Source organism: Pleurodeles waltl, chromosome 4_2, assembly GCF_031143425.1.
Source record: "Pleurodeles waltl isolate 20211129_DDA chromosome 4_2, aPleWal1.hap1.20221129, whole genome shotgun sequence".
NCBI classification, from domain to species: Eukaryota; Metazoa; Chordata; class Amphibia; order Caudata; family Salamandridae; genus Pleurodeles; species Pleurodeles waltl.
In genome coordinates, this window is record NC_090443.1 from 892,627,944 (window position 1) to 892,652,799 (window position 24,856).

The window sequence follows — 24,856 nt, forward strand, 5'->3', positions numbered from 1 at the left end:
TGGGAACCACGGCCATGAAAAGGCTGGGAACCTTGTTTGCCTTGGCGGCTGGGCAGGAAATGACATGGTTGGTAGCCCCTGCATAGCAACAGAGGGGCAAAAGCAGACTGGGTTGGCGAGGGGCCCTGGATTATCCCAAGGATCTGTCCGTAGCTCGATCATCCTTTAAGAGCTCCAGCTCTTAGTCTGCCTCCTCACCAAAGAGGTGAGAACCATCACAGGGTATGTCCATGAGCGAAGCTTGGACATCCCTTGAGAGGACAGTGGTTCTCAGCCAGTCGTGGCGTCTCAAGACCACAGACATGAAATCGCTCTGCCCAGCGAGTTGGTCATGTCAAGTCAACATCTAAGGCATTTCAACCATCAGCAATTGTGTGGGGAACTGGGTTACTGGTTGGGGAAGAGGGGTGGTCAAACCCTTCTCCACTAGCAACCACAATTCTTCTCAGGGTGAAGTCACAAGCAAACTCAAAATTAACTTGTGCTCAACTCTTAGGAAGCTTGGCACAGAGCAGTCAGGCTTAACTCAGAGGCCATGTGTAAAGTATTTGTGCAACACTTTAGACAGCAACACAGTGAAAACACACCACAAAATGAGCCCATAACATAATTAGAAAGATAGATTCAATTTTAATTAATAAAACAAGGCCAGAATGACAAAAATTCAATCAGAAGAACAGAGACAGGTACTTTTTAAGATGTTAATAAAAATAGTGACAAAAAGCACAAAGCACCAACTATGGATATCTGGTTACATCGGACCAGGACAAAGTCACAAGTTCAGGCCGACCACGATGGAGTGCGGGCTGTCTACAGGGAACCAGTTAGTTCCGTTGAATTAAGTATCTTCATTCCTAGTTTGCGGAGCACTGTGAGGATGTAGTGGACCCTACTTATTTTTAAGGGGAATCAGGAGTTTAGCTTAGCCTTCTGGCTTGCAGGCCTGTGCCTCTGTCACCTAGTGACTTTTAACCTACATAGCTTGCTCAGTCTTAGCCTAATTATTTTATTCTTTCTTTTAAGATGGCTGCCTTTGTTTAGAGTTAGAGCAATGTTTTAATTTATGTTATCAGTGCCACTCTGTGAAGGTGTCACTATCAGCATCAAAATTAAGTGTTGTACGTAGGTACTTACATTATGTCCCTTTCCCACTTAGGTGTAACAGGAACATAATGTACTTTTGGTGGGAATTGTTTACATAATTGCTGCCACAAGCCTGCCCCCTTATCTATTGTTTGAGAACATATCTGTGTCAGGGGTCCTCCAAGATCTCACAAGACAAGATTATCAGAGGGATTTCTACCAGATGCTATGGATGCCACCTATGCTGCATATCGCCTTGATGCAGACCCAGTCTTCGTGTCACCACAGAGTCTGATCTAGAGACCTCATTCCAAGGTATCAAGGGTTGGGGGTGCTTCTCATGGACACGGTTCTGGTTGATTAGGTTTATCACACCTAGCTCTCATTAGGTTAGGGATTAGGTTCTCTATGCTAGGGATTTTAAATCTCATGTTTATTGTACAATGGTGGGGTCTTAGTATGCACAACTCTCCTCCTTACAATTATGATTATTTTATTATGGGCTATCCTAATCATTGCAGATCATGCATTTTACCGTAGATTGCAGTCTTTTCAATAAACCTATTGAAAACTCCTGCATCTCCTTCATTGCCTGTGTGTGACTGAGACTTATTGCTAGCGTGAGAAAAGGGTAACTTCCATTCCACCGCAAGTCCCTGAGATGTTGCATTCTAGAATCCATGCATAAAGGCTGCCAGAAATCACCTTTTACTGGTTATTGTTTTTGGTGAGGTACTGATTGTGAGCCGGGAGGGTTGGGCCGACAGTTGGAACTTGTTGTAGAATTGTCCTAGTTGCCTACAAACAAAAGTGCTGTCATCCCTAAACCAGCAGTCTTGCCTATGAGTGAGATTCCAACTGGGACAAGGATTAGCACTGAAGATGCGTCAGTTCAGAGATACGGGGAGGCAGCGGTGTGAGGTCCCACTGCGTAAAAGATCCTGTTGATGAGGGCTTGAGATAGGCTGTCGTTGACTAGGGTTGTGGGGGTCTGCACTGAGAATGCTTCTTGCAGCAGCGGTTCCGTTGGGGCGATGGGCTGCGATGTAGGTCTTTAAGGTAGTTCCGATCTACACAACAGCAGAGATGTATCTGATCTGCCCGGGGTTGCACAGTGCAGCAGAGGAGATGTGGCAGTTCTATTGTTGTGTAGGCATTTTAGCTATAGTTTTATACACATATTTTCAGCAAACTAGGCCTGCCGTTGTGCACTTTAACCTTGATGTATTTTATTCACCTTCGTTATATTATTTTAACATTAGCCACATTTGCGGTCTTGTTTTATTTTCTCTATCTAGCTGTTCTTCGCCTATGTCAGCACTGCGTTCTTAAACAAGACATTTCTTTCCCTCTGCTTTCCTAAAGGCTGCAGTAACATAGGTTTCCGGCAAAAGTGGTACGCTTTGTCTCCAATGTTCACAGAAACAAACATACTCTTACGTGGGGATCCTTTCTTGGAACATCAGATGTTTTATTATATTTATTAGTTATTATTCAAAACACTACTTTGACCTATGTACCTTAGAGGGAGTTTCCAGCCAGATGACCACAACTGTGCTGATTTGCTTCACTACAACTGCTTATGTAGACTATAGGCTTCTTGCTCAGGTATGAGGGATGGTGTCTTCCCAGGGGGAACCTGAAAGGCAGAATTAGAGCTAAACATACAGGGGCTGGCAGAGCACCTTAGGCCCACTTCCAATGGTCCAGGACTAGAGTGACATCACTTGCCAGGGTAGATTCACAGATGGCAAAGTCATGGTGCAGGTGCAAGGTTGTTGGAGCCTTCTGTCCCTAAGGCTTAAGTCAGAAGGCCAGCCAACTAGCCCTTGCAGTCACTCTGTGGTTCTGGCTTCAAGAGATGCAGATCAAGTCCTTCTCACCTAGGTAGAGGGCAGCATGCAGGAGATCAGCATAGCAAGGCAGTAGGACAGTATGGTGGTAGTCCTTCAGCAGTCCAGCAGTCTTGCTTTCTAGCAGAGTATCCACAGGTCCAAAAGAGTACTTAAGTGATGGCATCTAAGATCAAGTATTTATACCCAGTTGAAGTGGGGGAGGAGCTTTAGGGGGTTTCGCTTTGAAGTCCCCCAGGTATCCTGCTTCTCTTGTCTTGGTTCCAGACTAACTGCAAAGGGTACGTAGCCCTTTTTTGTGGAGGCAAAACAGTCTGTTCAAGTGTAAGTGGGACTGTGCCCAGCTCCTCCCTTCCATTCTGCCAGCCATGGCCCATCCAGGTACACCTAAGCTTCCTATTGTGTGTGGCTGGTTAGGGGGGAATACAGAAAGTTCAGTGGATAAGATGCGTCATTTTGGAGTTGTTTTTGGATCTCCAATTTAGATATAAAAACATTTAGCTTGGTCACATTGTTTTGTGCATTGCTTTCTGACATCAATAATGGTGTCAATACAATTGCCATACAGCTTTAGAATTGGAATTGTAAACGTTCAGGAACTTCAGGAGCAAATCTGATAGCTGCAAACTCTGTGTGCTTGGGTGTGAAGGATAGTGTTACCTTGTAAGCATCTGTTCGTGGCATGTAGTTCCGTAGATTCATGTGCACTGCATACTCCTGTCCTCTATTGCGGTAAACAGCTTATTCTTCTTCTAAGAAGTCTTTTGAATCACAAGATTTAATGACTCCTCCCATGACTGGTAATGCATATAGGCATCAGCTCCATATTTGGATTGTTTTCCCACATGGCGTGTGAGGATGGAGCTGGAGAATGCACAATGATGACCATGTAAGGAGAAAAGGGTATGAAGGAAATAATGTTAAAGGAAAACGTTATCTGCAACAACGAAAGGTTTCCTGGGAGGGTACTTGCATGTGAATCTACAGCACTACATGCCACAGACAGATGCTTACAAGATAAGTAAAACTTCCACTCATGACATGTGTAGCTGTAGACACGTCATTCATAAAAATACTACGCAGTTCTCTCACAAAGCAGTGACTAGCCAGAGAATGCTGCAGAGTCTTGGAAAAGTATACGTAGTACAACCTGGCCCACTTGGGCCTAATAACATTCTAGGACATCCACAAATTAGTATTTGGAGAACATATGTGTGGTGGATCTGGTAGCTGCCTTACAAATGTCAGCTATTGGGCTGTTACCTAGAAAGGCCACAGAAGCCACTTTTTTTACATGGAGAATGGGGCATTGGTGGAGCAGGAAGCTGTATTTTGGTCTTACTGTAGCAGATTTGAATTCATTTGAGCTACCCCTGCTTTTAACATAGCACTGCATTTATGAGCTTTAGAGTAGGCAACAAATATAATTGTTACGTTTTACAAAATGATTTGACCTATCAAAATAGATCAGGAGTGCCCTTTTTACATCTAGTGTGTGAAGGGCTCTCTCTGCTACGGACTCTGGATGTGGGAAGAACACCAGAAGTTCAACTGCCTGGTGGAGATAGAAAGGAGAGATCACCTTGACTAGAACCTTTGGGTTATTTCCAAGGAGTATCCTGTCAGCGTGAACCTTAAAAAAAAGCTCTCCCACAGTGAGACCTTGAGTCTTGCTCATGGGTCACAGTGAAGTGCTCACGACCAGGAATGTAACTTTCCAAAACAAAAATTGGAGAGGTCATGATTGGAGAGGTAGAAAAGGGGGTTGGCCTGAGCCTAGTGAGGACTATATTGAAGTTCCAGGATGGGATGGGGGTATCCTGGGAGTGATAACCATCTTAAGTACTTCCATGAACGATTTGATGACTGGTGCTCTGAATAGTGTAGTGTTTTTACTATTTTCTAAATATGCTGCCACTACAGCTAAACGTAAACGAATAGAAGTGTGTATGCTAGGCCCGAGTCTAAGTGCAGCAGGTAATATACAATGGCATGCACTGTTGGCTTTAGTGGATCAATGTTTTTGCTTACGTAATTGGGGACACATCTCTTCCACTTTGCTGCATAACAGACTTGAGTGGTGGGCTTCGAGCCTCCTTGAGGATGGACATACATTTAGAAAACAAATTGAGATAACCAAACTCTAAGACCTCTGGAGCCAGTCCACCAGGTTGAACTGTCTGGGATTGGGATGCCTGAGTGTGCCGTGGTGTTGAATGAGAAGGTATGGCCTGTTGGAGAGCTTCTAATGAGGGACTACGGACAACTCAAGAAGGGTTGTGAACCACGCCAGCCTGGCCCACATGGAAGCCACTAGCACGAAAAAGCTTCTGAATCACGTATGGAAGGAGTGGGAGAGGCTGAAAAGCATAGGCAAATATCCTTCACCATTTCATCCAAAGAGCATTACCCATGGACTGAGGGTAAGTAAGTGCGGAAGCTAAGCTTGGGCATTTGGCGTTTTCTGCGGTGGCTAATAGAGCTACCTTGGGAAACACCCAATTTAGAAATAGAGGAGCAGGAGATTGAGGAGTTCCCACTCATGGACTTGTTGCTGTATTCTGCTCTGCTAGAAGGTGTACTCTGTGGTGGATCATGCAGTGCCAAATGTCCTAAGCTAATGCCGAGCTGTGGGGAGAGCGAGTCCCTGCTTTCCCCTTGTTTTTGCTGGTAGCACATGGCAGTCATGCTATCAGTTTTGATGAGGATTGTCTTGTGATGCACATCACATGGCAGAAGAAGGGCTTCAGAGCCAATTGAACTGACACATTTACAGGTAGTTTATGTGGACGATCTGTTGAAGGGGTGTGGAAGATCTGTTGAAGGGGTGTTCACAGACCCTGAACAGTGATTTGGGAGGGGCATCTGTGGAGATGGTCACTTGGGGGACTAGGTTTAAGAAGGGTCTGCCCCACAACAATTGTTGCCATACAGTAGGAGGCTGGCCCAGTTGTGGTGGACACCTATGGTGTTACACCTTATAATGGGTCCAGGCAACCCTCATTAAGTAGTGCTATAGTGTCTAGGTAGCCAGGGCTCTCTAGTGGTAGCTGTGGTGCACAGCCAAGCTTTATCTAGGAGTGTGAGGCACTTGCAGTACCACAGTATTCACACAGTAATGTATCACACATGAAAGGACTTTATTACAGGAACACCAAACTAGATTACTACAGGCAGGCCCTCTTCTGGAGTTAAGTACACACAAAATATACACAGGTAAGTATTAGAAAATAGCATAAAATAGCAAGGGCCCTACAGGGACCAAACCATATACTAAAAAGGTGGAATGCGAGAATAGGTCCCCACCAGAGGATATGGAGCACTTAGCCAATGGCTGGGAGAGAGTGGAACCCCAAGAGGCAAGTATCTAGAAGACCGCCGAAGACAAGGAGAGCCGAGATAAGTTACCTGGTCGTCCCAAAGGCTAACATGGGGACTCGTAAATGGAATATTTCAAGAACAAAAGCAGACCAGTGGAACCCAACTGTGGATTCTGGGTGAAGAGTACCTGCAAAAGAAGGGGACAGTCCAAGCAGGAGTGTCTAAGTGGGGCAGGAGGAAATGCCCACCTTTCTGTGGGTGAAATTCCGGGCCGACAGTAGTGGATGAAGTCCAGCCGCAGAGTCCAGGAGCTGCAGAAGAGTCCCTGATGTCACCTAGGAGGTGTCCATCGGCGGTCGCCGGATTGCAGACGGGTCAGTGGTCAGGAGGACCACCAACACTCTCAAGCAAATGCAACTGGAGCTGTTGGAGATTTGCAGAGCTGAAGAGGACCAGCATGGTCCAGGGGACTCGACCCTTGAAAGGGAGTCTGGGCTGACCCTCAGAAGACAGTAGAGCCAGCAGAAGCAGTTGGAGCCCCAACAAACAACCCACTGGCAGCAGGCACAGTAAGCTGCAGGTTTAAGCCCAGAACACCTAAGGAAGAGTCCCAGGTCAGTGGAGGAGCAGCAGAGAGGAGACTGACCTTGCAGAGGTAGAGTGGTGGGGGCCGGAGCTACTTTAACCCTGAAGATCCCTCTGAGCAGAAGTAAACAAGCCTTGGCTGCTGCAACAGTCACAGTGGACAGGGGTTCTGTCTTGGAGAAAAAGGCAAGGACTCACCGTCGAGTCACCCAAGTCGGAAAGAAGGCAGAGGGGGACCCAGAGGGCCCTTCAAAACCACCACCTGTGTTGGAGAATCTTCGCAGGTCCAGAGGATAGCAGATCCCAGCAGCTGGACGTTGTTGCTGCCTGCACAAGCAGGGGAGGGATTCCTTCACTCCAAAGGAGATTCCTTCTTGCTTCTTTGGTGCAGCTGAAGTCTTGCCAACCCCAGAGTGGAAATGTTGCAAGTTGCTGACAGGAACCGTGGAAACAATTTTGAAAGAAGAGGTTGTCTCGGTGTTGCAGTCTTGTTTGGTTCCTGTGAAATCCAGCAACAGTTCCAGTGGCCAGGAGCACAAGAGGTCGTTGCAGAGGAGTCCTGGTAGAGTCTTGCATGCCGAATCTGGAGACCCACCCACAAGGGAGTCCTTAAATAGCCCAAAAAGGGGCTTGGTATCTTTGCAAGGTGACCACCTATCAGAGGGGTTCACTGACATCATCTGCCTAACCAGACTTGTCAGAGGCTCCCAGGGTCCTCTGCCCATCTTGATTTCAAGATGGCAGAATCAAGTGGCCACCTGGGGAAGCTCGGAGCACTACCCCTGGGTTGGTGATGGACAGGGGAGTGGTCACTCCCCTTTACTTTGTGCAGTTTCACGCCAGAGCAGGGACCGGGGGTCCCTGGACTGGTGCAAACTGGATTATGCAAAGAGGGCACCAAATGTGCCCTCCAAAGCAAACCGGTGATGTGGGGAGGCTACCCCTCCTCAGCCTTGTGCCAACAATTTCCAAAGGAGAGGAGGTTGCGCCCCCTCTCCCACAGGAAATCCTTTGTTCTGCCTTCCCCTGCTTGAGATGGCCTCAGGCCCATCCTTTTTGGGGATTAGAAAGTAAAGGGAGTACACCCCTTAGCCACATTGTTGGTGCTGCACTGGTCTATGGCTCTCTTGAGCAGAGTGTGTCTACCCTCACTTGTATGGGTCTTTGGTGTTGTAGTGAAAGGGAGGGGCTATGGAGGGGGTGCTTGTTGTTGGGGCTGTGAGCTCCAGGCAGTAACCCTTCTCTACAATAGACAGGGCCCATTGTTCTGTGGTGATGTTTCGCCATTGAGGAAGGAACCCCTGCAGATGTCCCAGGGAGGTATTGAGTGATTGGGGGAATGGGGTACAAAGTCACTGCTTAGGGGGTGCGGCTTCCTTAGCTGCTCCACACTTACCCCTGCTTTTTGCATTGTTTCGCCTAAAGGCACTCCTGGGATAACTCCTGGAGGCTTGTCGTTGTTTTTATTGCCTCTGGTATGAGGACGAGACAGCTTGTAAGCGGCAAAAAGTTGCACGGGCAATGGAGACGCAGAAGCCTGATTGCTTTGGCTCTATCTGTATCTTTTTTTATTTTTATCCAGCATCTGATCCACTTGCGCCGAAAGAGGTGTTCCCCAACAAAGGGCATGTTGATCAAACGCTGCTGGACCTATGGCTTAAAGACAGAGATATGGAGCCAAGCATGCCTTCAGATTGTTAAACTGAGATGTATGCCCCTGGCGGTGGTGTCACCTGCATCAAGAGCACACCTTATGGTGGTGTTGAAGACTGTTTGCCCCTCTGCTATAATTGCCTGTGCACTTTGCCTGTATTGGTGTGGGATGCGTTTGACTCCGCCTTCCATTTCATCCATTGGTCATGGTCATATCTCGCCAGCAACACTATGGAGTTGGCGATATGCCACTGAGTTGTGAATGTAAGGCAACTAGTATTCCCACTGCATCTTTTTTTACTGGCCTTTTAAGGTGGCGGGTTATCCTCAGTACCTTGGGCCTTTGCCCGTTTAGAAGTGGCATGCACCACCAAAGAATTTGGCAGGATCTTGACTCTATTATTGAAAGAGTCATAGGGTCAATGCTTGCACTTTTTTGTCAACCCTTGGGATGACAACAATAGCCTAAGACCTCTCCCGTAGACTTAAGCATTCCCTTAACCATAGGCATTAACTGAGTGGCAAGCGGAGTGTGGGAGAGCGTTTTACCAAGAAATCCTCCTCTTCTGCATGGTGTGTATGTCCACCTTTAAAAAGGTGACATCCCTATAAATGGCTTTGTGAAACAAAGTGGTATTGTCAGAAGGGTAAGGCTTGGCAGGGTAATGGTCGGGTTGTTGTCACCTGGAGGCACAACTCCATAATCATCCCATGGGTCATCCCAGGGATAAGGATCACAAAAAGAGTTATATGAATTCAAGGGCTGAAGGCTTTTCTTCCCATAGGAGTAATGTGTAGACTCTTCTGGGAAAGGGTGTTGGGAGGAGGAGAAGGAGGAGTTGGAGTGGGTGGAGGAAGAGGACGAGGAGGAGAAGAGGTGGAGGAGGAGAAGAGGTGGAGGAGCAGTCTTGGGGGCACTAGACTGGTTCCTCTTGTCTTGACACTTCTTCAGCTTTGGAGGGGGTGGGGGCTCCCATGCTAATTGTCCCTCAAAAGTCAACTTCCTCTTACAAGGGAGAGTCTGCCACAAATAGCCTTCGCTATCGAGAGTCCAGCTCTTCCTGCAGGCGTTGAAGGATGGGTAAGTCTCGGTCTTCAGAGTGTACCGTGGCTGGCCGGCTGGACGCCTAAGCCTTGGGGCTGTTTTCAACAGAATGCATTTTCCAAGCTCAGCAGTTTCCGTTAAAGCCAACGTCGAAACCTTAGAGGTCAACAATGGAATTGTCAGTGTTGGCTCGGGCCAGGTACTGCGCAGCTTGCTCGACACCAGGTTTGGAGTCTAATTTGGACCCAAAGCCTTAGATCAGTGCTGGCCATAGCTGGGGGCCAGTGGCAGCCCAGAAGGCTGGGTCACAGATTGTGCACTGGGCGTATTGCCCCTAGCCCCCCAGACAGGTGGTGAGTGGCTTGATGTGAACTACTACTCACAGAAATTGACTTCTGCTGCTGGCCCAGCGTGGGCTGCAGGTCTTGGATCTTGTAGCCTGAAGGTCATTCAGGTCCAGGCCGAAGGATGCAATCAGTTTGATGTCAACTCCTTCTTATGTTTCTTCCTCCTCAACGTCTTCCCCGAAGATATTGGTCGGCACCATCGTCTTGATGTTGCTCCATGGTGTGCAGAGTGAGTCAATGATCACTACAAGTCCTGACGGTTCTTTTGGAGTGGAAGGCAAGCAGAGCAGGAGGCCTCATTATGCTCTGGCTCCAGGCAGAGGTTGCAGACCACGTGTTGATCTCCCCACGAGTACCAGGCATCTTTTCCATTATGGTACTCACATTCTCAAATATGAGACTCAACAAAGCAGGGCATCGACAAAGATGTAGATCCGATGGAGGGACCACAATCGTATCTGAAAAGGTTGGTGCACTGAAGGATTGTTTGTGAGCTCCGGCAGTGGAGAATTCGAGAGGCCCCGATGAAGAGTGCCAGGTGACATTGACAGAGACCTGGCGAAGCACATCCGACCCCCCACAGCAGCAGAAAATGTGATTATGGAGTATCTCCGAACATGCATTACCAGTTATGGGAGGAGCCACTGTATCTCATAACTCAAAAGACTTCTTCGAAGAAAAATAACCGGTACACGTCCTAGCCCAACAATAGATGGCAAGAGTATGGAGAGCATGTGTGGCTACAGCTTACATGCCATAAACAGCTTTTCCACCCTGCATCGCTAACATACTCTTCTCTGTTGGTATATATAGTAAATAAATTGTTTCCTGCTGCTGCACTAGATGTAAACACTGTTCTGTCTGAAGCACCGCCAACAGGCTAGCGGTGCTTCCCATGGAATTACTACCGCAGCGGAAGCGCTACGGTCGCACCGCCGGGACTGGCGATTTCCCGCCATGTTGGTCCCGGCGGTTGTAATCCCACAGGGCAGCGCTGCTTGCAGCGCTGCCCAGGGGATTACAAATCCCCCTTCCGCCAGCCTTTTCATGGCGGTATGAACCGCCATGAAAAGGCTGACGGAAAGGGGAGTCACGGGGTCACTGAGGGTGACAGAAGTCAAGGTTAGCCAGATCCTTTATGGCTGCCTGTAATCAACGCAGGCCTGACTGGATATAGTCAAATACTGAATAGTACTCATTGCCCTTGAAAGACACATTAACACCCCCTCATTGCCAACTATAATCAGTAAACTGAAGAAGAATCATGCTTCTGAAGGTTACACAGTTGACAGTATTCAGCTCAAGCTATAGATCTCCTATACACCATGGCGTCCCTCATGTATCACTATTAACAGACCAGAATTGTTTATGGGTCACACATCTAATAAATACCTATTACTACCTGCCTCAAACAACCACTCAATATCAAAATGGAGAGAAATCCAGTGGTTCGAGGGATATGCTGCATACAGCTGGAGGATTCCAACATAGTTCAAACATGCAGGTCCAGACCACCACAAAGTTAGCAATCAAACAACGATCCAATTGTTATATAAAGGAGAGCCACGGCACAGACCATCCAGGTAGATCTGTGCATCTTTGCATTTCCTCTGCTCATCATCTGCCCCACTCTCCCCAATTCACAAGTCCATTAGAGAGCGGTCCTCCCAACTTTAACAGTCAGCAAGAGAAACATAGTAAAAGTATAATTAAAAAACGAAAAACATAACTTGTGATATGCAGCAAGCTAACTACAATTTGAATTTGTGCATCTATCGCTGAAATTCCCTCCTCCACCACCCTGCTAGACTATGTCACATGACAAGATAAGAGCACCACTCCAATTACTCACAGACAACATTAAAATAATTCTCACGTAATTAAAAAATAAAAAACAACAGCACACATTCCCTCACAGTGTAGGGTACTACCCATCCGATAATGCGCTTTGGTACCCTGCAATGGGGTAGGAAGTGCAATGTAAGTGACATAATACGATACAATATAGTGGCATGCATACTTGTAAACACTTGGAACTGTACGGATGAGTCTATCAGGAATGCTCAGCTAACTGGAAATAATGTCTTTACTGGGAAATGGTAAAGATGAGTAGTAATTGGAGGGGAGCCATAGTAAGCACCACAAATCTGGGAGGCCTCTTAGCTATTCGGATCTTATACGGACGAACGAATGGTAGAAGGCGGCAGGGGAAAGATTGGACGCCAGCAGGTCATTCCCAGGTCATATTAAGCTTCCATTCCTCACACTTGTGGCTGGTGTGTGGGGGAGAAGGACAGATGTGAGCGATGGGGGAGGACTAGCAAGCTCTGCCCAAAACGCTCTACTACCGTTTCATTTCACTCCAGCCACAAAGCCGTTGACTACACCGCAGGAACAGGGAGTGAAATATAATAGGATTGCATTCAGAGCATCTCTCTGGTCCCCCACCTTAAGGCCATCAGATTGTGTTTATTGGGGGCGAGGAGAAGTGGAAGGGCACATGGAATGTGTTGGTGGACCAGTATCTTCCCTCTTCTCACAAACCCTCCAAGGGAAGGTCGGGCAGAGAGGGAATGAAATTAAAGTTAAAAATTGTTTATGTGCAGCATAAACGTATACGGACGAGTTTCTCACTGTGGGCGTGGGGTTATTCTTCAACTAAACAGAGGGTTGGCACTTACATAGTACAAAAAAATAATTACTGGGGAGAGCAATGATTATGTGCAAGTGGAGGCCAAATATTCAGTGTACTCACATTCTGTTCACAGTTAAGAGAGCCAATGGAGGAAGAATTTACAAGCAACTGCTTCCCCTAATTCCACCTAACATCCCTATGAAAAACCTAACAGGAAGTCACGTTTATAGAATATCTAAACGAAAGCAAAGGAAATTGATTTTCAGTGACAACATCTCAATCCACGAAAGACGTGTTCCTCTGCGCATATAATGAGCTAAACCTAATCCCTGAACATATAGCCAAGGTATTGAAGAGTCAGACTTACAAAGAGCATCCAAAGATAAAATAAAAAGGCACCGAGTCCTGTTAATGAAGGCAGCTTTCCGTTGCCCCAAAGTACATTAAATACAAGGGGTTACTGCTTTCACGTATGTGTTTCCCAAGAAACTGCTGAGAGGAGAATTCCAAACTCCAGGCAGCCCATAAATCATGCCGCATTTTCATTAAAGCAATTTTATGAGATTGTAAACTTGCAACAAGCACAGAATTTCCAGCAAAGCACAATCAATGGTCTCCATCAGTCAGAAAGTCCAGTGTACTCAGCAGACTGACGCACTGAGCCAGCCACAGCACCCGGTATATGCAACTGCAGCGAAAGAGAATACAAAATGGTCGCAGGCAACTGCAGTGGGTGATTCACGTTAATTTAATGATGTGAAATGTATGCTTGGAGTTACAGGGGACACTAAATGGGAGTAGAGTTCCACACAAAGTACATAAAGATAAAATTCACTAACAGCCAGCGGATAGTAGGAAACATCCCGGCAACTTACATTTTTCATAATTTACTTATTGGAAGAACGTTATTCATATGTATTTTAATTAGCAGTCAGTTGAAACGGTTCCAAGTTACTGTGAATGACTGATAGGCCATCACAAATCCAAAACCCCTTACTTGGAGCTTTGTGCAGCACTTCACCAGAAGAGGGGAACAAACAAAATGAATGGACTTTGAAATGGCAGAAAGAGACAGATTATGGGCTCTGGGATTTCTCTAACAGGCTGCAGGCTGGGGTGTTCCAAAGACTCATGCAGAACAATACCTTACCCTTTCTACCCGTCAGCCACAGCATGCAGTGCCGACACATAGCAGTGACAGGTGCCATTGGATGAAGTGAGTGAGAGCAGACAAAGATGGCAGGTGAGTGATGGCAGGACGGGCAAACACAGACAAAAGTGCGGCAGAGTGAACGCAACTTGTCGGCTACTGAAGCACAGCTCAGGTCGGAGTCGAAAGGCGGCTCTGGTCTCCTGTCCACAACAACTAACCACAGAAGCACACAAAACTGCCACCTCTCCAAAAGCCTTACGACTTTGTCCACTCGGGCAGGGAGAACAGATATCCTTGCTCGTGGAGAGCAATCACAGTGTGCAAACACAACCCTCAGCGGCAGCAGTCACGGTAGTCCGTGTTCCTTTCATATCTGCTTTCCATTTTTTATCTCTGAATCTTCCCAAGGATGCCTTTCCAGGCACAGATGCAGCCACTGCAGGCGTGGTTCCCTGCCCAAGCTGCAGCCCTTCGGATCCAGAGCGTTCCTTGTGGGCATGCCCGTGCCAGGCAGCGTGAAACTTATATAACATCTGTGAAAAAACACATCATATCGAAGCAGCACATCAAACACGGTACATGCTGTGTGAGAGAGAAACTCCGCTGTCTGCTCACCCTGGAAGTGGAAGGTTTTCTGATCAACAGTGATGGTGAAGGTGCTGTCGTCCTCGTCGTCTATGCCAATCACAGCACCCTGCGAATCAAAGAAGAAACCCTGGTCAGCAGCAGCCACTGACAGCAGCAGCACACAGCATCACTGCACCACTGGACTGGGAAAGGGACCCTGGTGCGCCTGCAGGCAAACCAGGAAGTGACTGGCGAAACTTCACTGCTTAACCCTTGGCAACCTCTCCCCAAAGTGACAAGCACTGGTAAAGCCAAGAGGTCCGCTTCCTTTAATTGAAAGTGCTTCTTCGGTGACTGCCCAGTTTGTGTATGTGGTAGTGTGGCTGGCTGAGGGGGTGAATGCGAGAATAGGTCTGTAATTGGAGCGTGAGGGTTGTGAGTAACTGAATGCATAGGTGAGGGCTCTACCAGAATGAGGTCTGGTAAGAGTCAGACATGCAGGTACATCCAAGTAAGAGGTTCAGCAGGATGAGATGAAGTGCAGAGAATAAAAGCTGCAGGTGTAGCAGAGTAAAAGGGGTAGGGTATGTCAAATATGCAGGCACTCAACGTGAGAGATGCAACAGAGGTGCAGAAGAATGAGATGAGGGGTTAGTAGAATGGCAGACCTGCAGCAAAGAGGTACAGATGAATGGTGAGAGGTGCAGAAGAAACATAAGGCTGTCTCAAATTGGCAGACATTCAGGTACAGCAAAAAGATGCAGCAGAATTTCAAGAGGTACAGAAGAACAAGATGAGGTTGTAACACGGTGGCAATAGGTGCAGAAGAATAACATGAGGTTGTTGCAGAATGGCACACATGCAGGTGCAGCAAAGAAGTGCAGCAGAATGTCAGGAGGTGCAGAAGAATAACACGAGGTTGTTGCAGAATGGCACACATGCAGGTGCAGCAGGGAGGTATAGCAGAATGGCTACAGGTGCAGAAGAATGTGATGAGGGTGCAGCAGAATGTCAAGAGGTACAGAAGAATAAGATGAGGTTGTAGCACAGAGGCAATAGGTGCAGAAGAATAACATGTCGTTGTTGCAGAATGACAGGCATTCAGGTACAGCAAAGAGGTGCAGCAGAATGTTAGGAGGTACAGAAGAATAAGATGAGGTTGTTGCAGAATGGAAGACATGCAGGTATAGCAAAGAGAAGCAGGAGAATGTCAAGCGGTATACAAGAATGAGATAAGGGTGTAGCAGAATGGCAGACTTCCTGGTAAAGCTGAGAGGTGTAAAAGAATGTCAAGAGGTGCAGAAGAATGAGGTGAGGGTGCAGCAGAATGTCAAGCGGTACAGAAGAATGAGATGAGGGTGTAGCAGAATGGCAGATACGCAGGCACAGCAAAGAGGCGCAACATAATGTCAGGAGGTATAAAAGAATAAGATGACGGTGTTGCAGACATGTAAGTATAGCAAGGAGGTCTAGCAGAATGGCAATAGGTGCAAAACAATGAGATGAGGTCTAGCAGAATGGCAATAGGTGCAGAACTATGAGACGAGGGTGTGGTAGAATGGCAGACCTGCAGGTACAGCAGGGAGGTGTAGCAGAATGGCAATAGGTACAGAAGAATGAGATGAGGGTGTAGTAGAATGGCAGACCTGCAGGTACAGCAGGGAGGTGTAGCAGAATGGCAATAGGTACAGAAGAATGAGATGAAGGTGTAGCATGCGGTGCGGAGAATAAAATATGCAAGTGCAGCGGCGTAGAAGCTGGTAAGAGAATGTCAATCAGGTACTGTGAGTGAGAGGCGTTAAAGAATGAGATGAGGGTGCAGCAGAATGGCAAGAGGTGTGCAAGAATGCGATGAGGGTGTATCAGAATGTGAAGAGGTGTAGAATGAGAGGTGCAGATAATAGGAGATGCAGACATTTCAGATCCGCAAGCGGTGTCGCAGAGTAAGTGATCAAGGTGAGGCAGGAAGTCCGAATGTGCAGATACACCACAACAACAGACGCAGATATTCCAAAACCAGTGGTGCCATGCAGCAGATTTAGATGTTCCATCGAAAGAAAGATAGAGCAGAGGGGAGGCGTTGCAAAATAAATAGATAAAAGCAATGGTTTCTTAGTAGCAGAGATCTGGCAGGAAGCTCTTTAAGAATGGCATTAAGAAGTGAAAGCTAACACGAGGATATTGTATTAAATGACTAATGAAGAGGCTGCAGCTCTGTACAGCACGAATCAAACTGCAGGACAATGTGGGAACTGTGGGATGTAAAAGTTTTTGAATTCCAATCTCTCTATGCATCGTCTTTAGTTTTACACGTTACTTACTTCAGAAAATTAACAAGCATATGGTATGGTATTGTAAGTTGCATGATATAGTAAGAGCAGAGAACCATTTTTTAAAAGCTTTGTTAAAGATTCCATCCAGCTTACCTACACTTCCAATGCGCCTGGGTCTGGGCTTGCAATCTATTGCAGATAGTGCAGCTTTGAGGCTGCTACAGTAATGGATCAGGGTCTGTTGTACAGATGTATTACAACCATACAGGGTCTCGCAAGCTGAAAAAATTACGTGGTACAGTTATGTAAAAAATAGTTTTATTAAATTAGGTGTGGCTTCCTATTGGTTGGACCCGTCGCAGCTCCCTAAAAGAGCTTGAAGGATGCATATTGGGCAAGTGTGCAAATGGTTGAATTAGCATCAGCTCCATCTGGTAGTTTGACGGATAGTTTGTTATCAGTCAAGTGTTTCTACAGATTTGAACAATATTTTAATATTATTTTACAGCCCTCAGCATATGCACTTTATATCAGATTCAGAATTGGAACCTTACCCTTGCGTAGGGCTTAATTTGTTAATAAAAACGTGCTGGTGCCCAAAGCCCTCCTCTTAAACTCGCAGCTGCTGCAATTAAATGTGCGAGGATGGAATACTGAGGCAGTGAAATCCTGAAGCCATCTTAGGCTTCTTCAATCCATTTAAAGCCACTCCCTGCCCCTTCAGCTCACTTTTGCAGCTTTCTGCTTTCTTCCATTGTGATGCTTTTTTGTTTTTTTCTTCCTCCGTCTTTCCCATACGTGTCTTTTGCTTGCAGTAAACGCTTGAGACAGAAAAATAAGTGCCGGCCCTCAAAAATAAGTGGCATGCTCCGCACCGGAAACAACAAGCACAAATTAAGCACTGCCCTTGTGTGATTTTATCACCAGATGGAAGCAAAATGATGGCCTAACAGATTCTTGTCCTATGGGATGCAAGACTAAAGAGAGCATCAGCCCTGTCCTATTTTTCTGTTCTGTGTATAACAAGCAGAGGGACTGTTGGATTAGACTCCTTTGCAAATGTCTGGAGTTTAGGGATCGTCATTCAGCCCTCAGAATTTGCAGAACTACCACTCACTGTACTGTTGTGTGCGCTGTAGCAAAGTTTTTAGAAGCGATATGGCACATTAGAGCAAAATCCTTAAGTTCCAAGGAACAATTTTAAAACCAGAGGGCTCAAAAATGAGTTTTGGAATATATATGGTTTTGTAAATTTAACATATTGTGTGTATATTTACATTTTACTTAGTTTTTAATTCCCACATGGAAGCAGGAGTATGTATGTCATCATATTGTAATTCACAATGGTTTATTAATGCTTTAAATTCTACCTTTTGTGATTCAAGAGAATCAAAATAAAGGACGATGATGATGACAAACATATGCAATACCAACATAAACATTTAAACTGTTAAAATAGCAGTGAAGCATGAATGGCACTGTGGTATGAACTGGAGAAGTATATTTAAGTTCCATATAAGTTTAAATTGCTGATACCTTAAGTACAATGGAAAGGTGTATTCATGTTTTATAGTAAGCACATTAAATCACATAAACATCATGAGTCTACAGTGCGTTTCAAATGTAATACCAATGAAAACACAAAAACTCACATTAGAGATGGTAAGAGCAGGTAAAAGTTGCTGCCTCAAACTGATCTGCCCTGTCTTCATTCTGGTTCTCAATATAACTCAGTTACAGTTAGGCCCTACAGAGAGCCATAAATTATTCTGTTTAACAAATGAGTTACCAAAAGAACATACACAAACTTAAAACAACAATTAAGCACAATTAGGGCGTCATGATGGCGGTCACACATTGAGTGTGCTCCGGACCCCTCCATCACCCACTGCCATTAGTCCCAGTGCCCTGCGCCCTTAAACCCATGCACTGAGGAGGGAACACCTTCTGCCCTCCCCCCCACCGCTGGAGTTAAACTGTTGATCCTGAGCTGCCAAGAACCTGGGAGGCCCACGGTGCAACATGGCAGACTACACCTGCCGCTGTGCTTTACCGCCTCGAAACTGGCAATACATGGCACTTCGGGCCAGCATGTGTGCCGCACCGGGGGTCCTATTCGCCTGACTGCAACGTGGCGCCCGGCCTGGCAACAGCAGGGGACGTGGAGAGCAGCAGAGATGCCAGACGTGAGGTTCCGAGGGCCATGGAGAGGGAAGGGAGCAGCCTGGGACCTTGGATGCCCTCCCCACCCGATCCCTCGAGCGAGGAGGCCTCGTTACCTGCCCAATCCACCAGCTTGGGCCTGACCTAGGCCGCAGGATGCACCGTTGCTTAGGCCTGTGGGCCCCAGGCGGATGTCGAAATTGGCTCACGCCCGCAAAAAAAGCGCTTTGGAGGTCCTGAATACCTCCCTGAAACACTGCAAAGATGGCTATTTCTTGCCTACTTACACTGGCTCTGGCTTTCGGCTGGTGACACTCCCCTGGTGACAGTATGGGCAGTGGGCACAGAGTGCGGCAACTCCTTCTGGGGGAGACTCTCCGGAGTCAGTGCCTTGCGGAGGACTGATCCCTACAGGTCCCCCCCCCACCAACTTGGTACGCCCACTGACCACGCCTGCGTCTGTGAGTGGCAAACAAGCACTTCCGGCACTCCAGTCCTCTCCAAAGCGCAATGGGGAATGATAAAAAGAGTAAGCAACCACCTGCTTTCCAACAACACACTGACCAGTTTACTACTCAAACGGGCCCCACTAGTCTGACACACCTGCACAAGGGGTGCCTGTGATAGATGGCCTGGATGCAATCCTATTGGCTATCCAGTCCTCACAACACGCCCTGGAGAAAAAGGTTGGGGGAAGTGCTTGAAGACATGGGTCTTCTGCGGCAAGACTTGCACAATGCTGTGGGCTGAAACAAGGAAGTGGAGGGTTGTATCTCCACAGTGGAAGATGACGTAGCAGAACTCAAATCCAAAGTAGATCAACTACTGACCCGCACAGGCGAACTCCACCATAGGGTCGAGGATGCGGAAAATCGTTCAAGATGCAACAATTTGTGCTTTATTGGATTCCCAGAGGGAGTGGAGAAGACCCAGCCCGCCAAATGTCTGGAACAGTGGCTCAAAACCTGGATGCCAGCACACACGCTATCCCCCTGGTTTGTAATCGTAAGATTTCACAGAGCACCAACTCCGAGACCTCCCGCAGGTGGCCTGAGACGAAGGATGATAGCCATGTTCCTTAACTTTAAAGGCCGAGACATCATTCTTAAGTAGGTGAAAGAGCAGTCTGATCTTTGATATGAGAATTCTAAGGTCCTCATTTTCCCCAGACTACACACATGAAGTGCAGAACCAGCGTTGCTCCTATGAAAGAGTTAAGCAGAAAGAGAAATGCAGTTATCCTATATGTTCCTGTTTCCAGCACGCCTCAAGATACTTACGGATGGCAAATCTTTCTTTTTCGAGTTACCAGAGACTGCGTGGGAATGGCTCACTGAAGAGCACCATGTCAGCCTGGTGACACCCCCTCTCCGCCCTGGAGAAGGTCAGCGCTCGACACAAGGATCCTCCTTGGACAAGCGGTGCAGGAGGGGCCGCACCCAGTCCCACCAGAGAAAGCAGCACACTGTATCCTTGTTGCCGGGGTTGTCTGGGCCAACACCTTCCGAGAGACCGGCCCTACCTGTGAGTTAGGAAGGGATACTGCCTCCACCAAACCGGTCGGAAAAGTGGCTTAGCCTGACTGCTACCCCTCTTTAACCTGTGTGCGTAATAGAGGACCTACTGTTTGCCCTTGCACGGGGCAGGCTGGAGGCACCTTGGTTGACTGCAGGGACACAAGGGGCACTTTACTGCAGTGATCTGGCTCCCTGGAAGGGGTCCACCACTCCACACCAGTCTTGTATAAATTGGTTTTAGGGGTTAGGGTCTGTGTTATTGGGTGACCAATGCTTCATGGGAGGAAGTATGGGGTGGTGGGTGTTGGGGGAGATTTAGGGGTTTATCTGCAACAAGTATACGTAGCTGGTTAACGTTAAGTTTTTTATGCCTCTATCTTTTCTTTACAAGAAGTCGCAATGTGCCGCAATACTCCTCTCAACCTTCTGTCCCATGCTGGCAGGCTCTTGGCCCACAGGTCCAATCCCTGTGGGAATCAGCCACCTACACAGTCCTTGATGCACCTGTCCACTGACCTTCCGCACTTTCCTAGGCTCCCCATCTCGGTATTATCCTGGCACGTTCGACAAGATTAAGCGCACCGCGGTTTTCAACAGCATCCGCCACTCTGCCCCATCTATTTAGAAGCTCCAAGAAACACACTTGATGGACTCACGGTGTCTCATGCTCACATGTAGTGGCTATGACAGGGTGTATCATGCAGGATTTACCTGAGGCTCCAGAGGAGTGGCAATACTGCTACACCACACAATCCCCATGACAACTGCCAAAACTAATGTGGATCCCTCCAGGGCCACGTCCAGTGCGCTGAATGGTCAGCCGCTTAATCTCTTGAGTGTCTACGCTCCCCCTAGCACACTAGAGCCGTTCTCGGAGACCCAACAGGAAGTAATATCACAACTCCCGCCGGGCTTTACGCTCCTGGGAGTCAATTTCAACACAGTCATGGGCCCAGAGGTCGATTCCATGGCCCCCCTCCGCGGTCAGTGTGCCCGAGCCAAACTGCTACACAGCTGGGCCGCCTGCCTAGGCTTCTGTGATGTGTGGCATACTAGGACGTTACATACATACATACATACATACACACATATACACACACACACACACACACACACACACCCCCTCTTTCTTATGCCAGCCCCAGACGTCCTCTCAGTCACTGGCGCACAGATCCTTCCAAAGGAATCTCCGACCATGCTCCACTCCTCCTGGGTGGTTGGGTAGTCCTGATGCCACTCGGCGCCCCATGTGGCATCTAAACGCGTGGCGCATTCAGGATGAATTGTACACCCAGGCACTGAGTGAGGAACTCGCACACTATTTTGCGCACAATGTTGGATCAGTGCAATCACCGGGCTCCTTATGGGCCGTCTGCAAGGCCACCCTTAGAAGGCATGCCTGACACCTTTTCTGAATAGCAGAACGCACCAGACTCTAGCAGGCAACAAGACTCAACGCCATGGCTTGCGCCTTGAGACACAGCTCTCCCCTTCCAACCATTCAGCCACTACCAGGCAGGTATTGTCACTAGGAGAAGAGATTTGTCACCTTTCCCTTAAATCAGCAAAGCAAATGTGTCAAACCATGACCACCCAGGTATAGGCATGGGGGGACAAAAACAGCAAACTGCAGTACTGGTTGGCATCCTGGCTCCTAGCCAGTAGAATCAATCCAGAAATAGTTGATCACTCGGGCCACCCCCATAGAGCATCTCTGTCTATTGCCCAGGCCTTTGCCGCCTTCTATGCCAAGCTCTATACAGAGCAATCACGTTCCTGAGTTGAGCAGGCGGCCTGGCCCCCCCTTCTTCAAGATGTGTCCCTCCCTCAAATCTCCATTTCTGTGCAGTGGTAACTTGATGAAGCCATCACGTTGGAAGAAATTAATGCAGCTATCGCGACCCTGGCCACCGGTAAAACACCAGGCCCGGATGGCTACCCTGCGGAATACTACAGTAAATATAGGGAGCTGTTCGCTCCGTACCTGTTAAATTTATACATCAAGGTGGGGCAGAGAGGAGCTTCCCCCCCCCCCACCCAAGAGCTTGAACAGGCCACGGAAGTAGCAATTCCAAAGTCACTGACCCCCGGTGTCCTGCTCAGCCAACTGCCCCATCTCACTTCTTTATGCCGGAATAACATTTTTCTCTACTATACTTGCCAACCGTTCACGGTTTCATTTTTCCAGCAATATCGCCAAATCCATGAATCATGCCACTACCCTCTGGCTTTTGTGTCTAGGAATTAGACCCAAAATAAAGGGCTTATTATGACTTTGGTGGACGGTTTACACCGCCAGTGCAGCTGCCTTCCCGTGGGCCCCATTAAGTGTTCCCCACTGGCCCAGCAGGGAACGGCCTACAACATTGCCGCCAAGTCATAACAGAGCTGGCGGCAATGCTGTAGTGCGTAGGGTGCACCAGCACCCGTCGGGATGTTCACTGTCTGTGAAGTAGATAGTGAACATCGCGACGGGGCTGGCAAGGGGGGGCCCTGCACTTCCCATGCCAAGTGCATGGGCAGTTCAGGGGCCCCTCGGGGCACCCTGCGCTCCTTCTCTGCCAGCATTTACATGGTGGTAAGCTGGCGGAGAGGGGGGTAGTAATCCCCAAGGCGGCGCTGCTTGCAGCGCTGCCCTGGTGGATTAGGACCGCCATTCCCTCCTGTGGAGGAGAACTGGTTCTAGCGGTCTGATCGCAGCACGACCGCCACGGTCGTAATGTGGCGGTCAGACTGCCGCACAAGTGAGTGGACCACTGCTTTGGTGTCAGTCAGACCGCCACTGCGATCCTGGTGGTCTGAAGACCGCCAGGGTCGTAACCAGGTCCATAGTGTTCTAGTGTGTGCCAATAGTTCTGTTCTGTAAGGTTTACCAGGGTCGGTCCAATGTGAGCCTAGTAAGGGGATATCATTGGGCTGTCCCATAACATATAGCAGGTTGGCTTCTGAGGTGTCGGACCGTGGACACGTAGATGGCATCAAAGGAAACATAGGACATCATTACGAGTTTGAACTACGGTTTAGCCCATCCGCCGAACTTCCGACGGGGATGTTGCCGTCATAGTGGATACCTCCCTGCCAGGCCCATTAAGAGTTTCCCGCTACATGTCCCTGTAGTGCCCAAACTAGTTCATGTGTGGGTGGTTCAGTGCCGTCCGGGGCCCAGTGGAAGTATACATAACCGGTGATACTAGCATGGGTTAGGAAGTGTGTTTCTGGAAGTCCACGAGTATGTGTAAAATCTGTGTGGTACAGAAGGAAGCTATCAGCAAAAAGGTCACCTGCGGTGTTGATCCCACCTTGCATCCAGGGATGTAATCTAATTGCAGTCACGGTCCCAGAGCTGTGGGAAGGATTAACAATGGTATGTGTGGAGCATAGGATTTCTGAGGGACGGTGAAGCACAATGCCACTTTCAAGTAGGCATATGCAAGTCATACCAGCAATGAAATGGCCTGTGTGTTAGCAAGGCAGAGCCCGGAAAGAATATTTTATCGATTCAACAAAGCTGTAGTATAGCTAATTTCTTTTAAATTGCAACTGGCAAGACGATGGGCGAGCCATTGTAATTTTCCAGCTAAACTATAGCATTTAAAATAAGGGACACCCATTTTCCCAACCTGAGGTGGTAATTGGAGCTTGAGCAGGCTAACCCTGCGACGGCCAGCACCCCATATTAGATCAATCAACAAGGTATTGAGCAGTATGAATTAGCGGAGTAGGGACTACAGCCGGTATGTTAACAAAATGGTAGGGCAAGCATGGCAATGCCTCCATTTTAGCAGTAGCCAAACAGCCTGCTGCTGTGGGCCATGATAGCTTTCTTTAGCTTGCCCTCCAGGACATCAGCTAGGTTCCGATATATCTGGATTCTCAAGTGACGAAAAGAGTGGGGTGTCACCTGAATATTTATATCTCCGAAGTGGGGAGATGTTCTGGTATGGATATTGCTAAATGAGAACGCATAGGATTTGTTGACATAGATTTGTAGTCAGGAGAGTGTTACAAAGGTATTAAGCAGGCCGGCTATATCGGATATATCCAAATGCAGATCCTTTATGTAAATTATCATATCATCTGCATACAATGATATTGCATGAGTGGTAGGCCCTATTGGGATTCTCCAGGTGTGGTCATCTTGTCTCAGACACTGGGCTAATGGTTCCAATGCCAGCACAAAAAGGTGTGGCGATAGTGGACAGCCTTGTCTGGTGCTGCAGTGAACCGAATACGTGTCAGAAATATGTTGGCCTGTTCGTGCGGTTGGATTTGTATATAGTAGTCACACCCATCAAATGTAAGTCAGATGTAGGTTTAAGCACTGTAGCTCTGACACCATGAAATCCCAATTAAAAGTATCCAAGGTGTGTTTTAAATCTAAGAAGAGGCATCCAACATACAGAAGGCGCCTTTTGATGGCATCTATATGATATGATATAGTCGGCGTATGTTGAGTGAAGTACCACGATTTGGAACGAAGCAGCACTGATCTATGTGGAGTAGTTTTGAAATCATGGGAAGTAATCTGTGGGCTAATACTTTGCTGAGGATTTGGTATTCAGTGTTGAGTAATAACAGAAGCCTATACGAGGTCATGTCTGTTGTGGGTTTATAAGGTTTCAATAGGGATACTCTACCCGTTCTGATAGGACAGTAGACAA

The 24,856-nt window shown here is 47.6% G+C and overlaps 1 protein-coding gene across 4 annotated transcripts in view; it reads right to left on the reverse strand.

Moving 5' to 3' along the window:
• OSBPL9 (oxysterol binding protein like 9) overlaps window positions 1-24,856 on the reverse strand; it is an 875,847-nt gene that overhangs the window by 706,927 nt on the left and 144,064 nt on the right. For all 4 annotated transcript variants that reach the window (XM_069232680.1, XM_069232678.1, XM_069232679.1 and 1 more), the window contains exon 3: window positions 14,291-14,369. In XM_069232680.1, coding sequence (XP_069088781.1) covers window positions 14,291-14,369 — 79 coding nt within the window. The remainder of the gene's footprint in view (window positions 1-14,290; window positions 14,370-24,856) is intronic.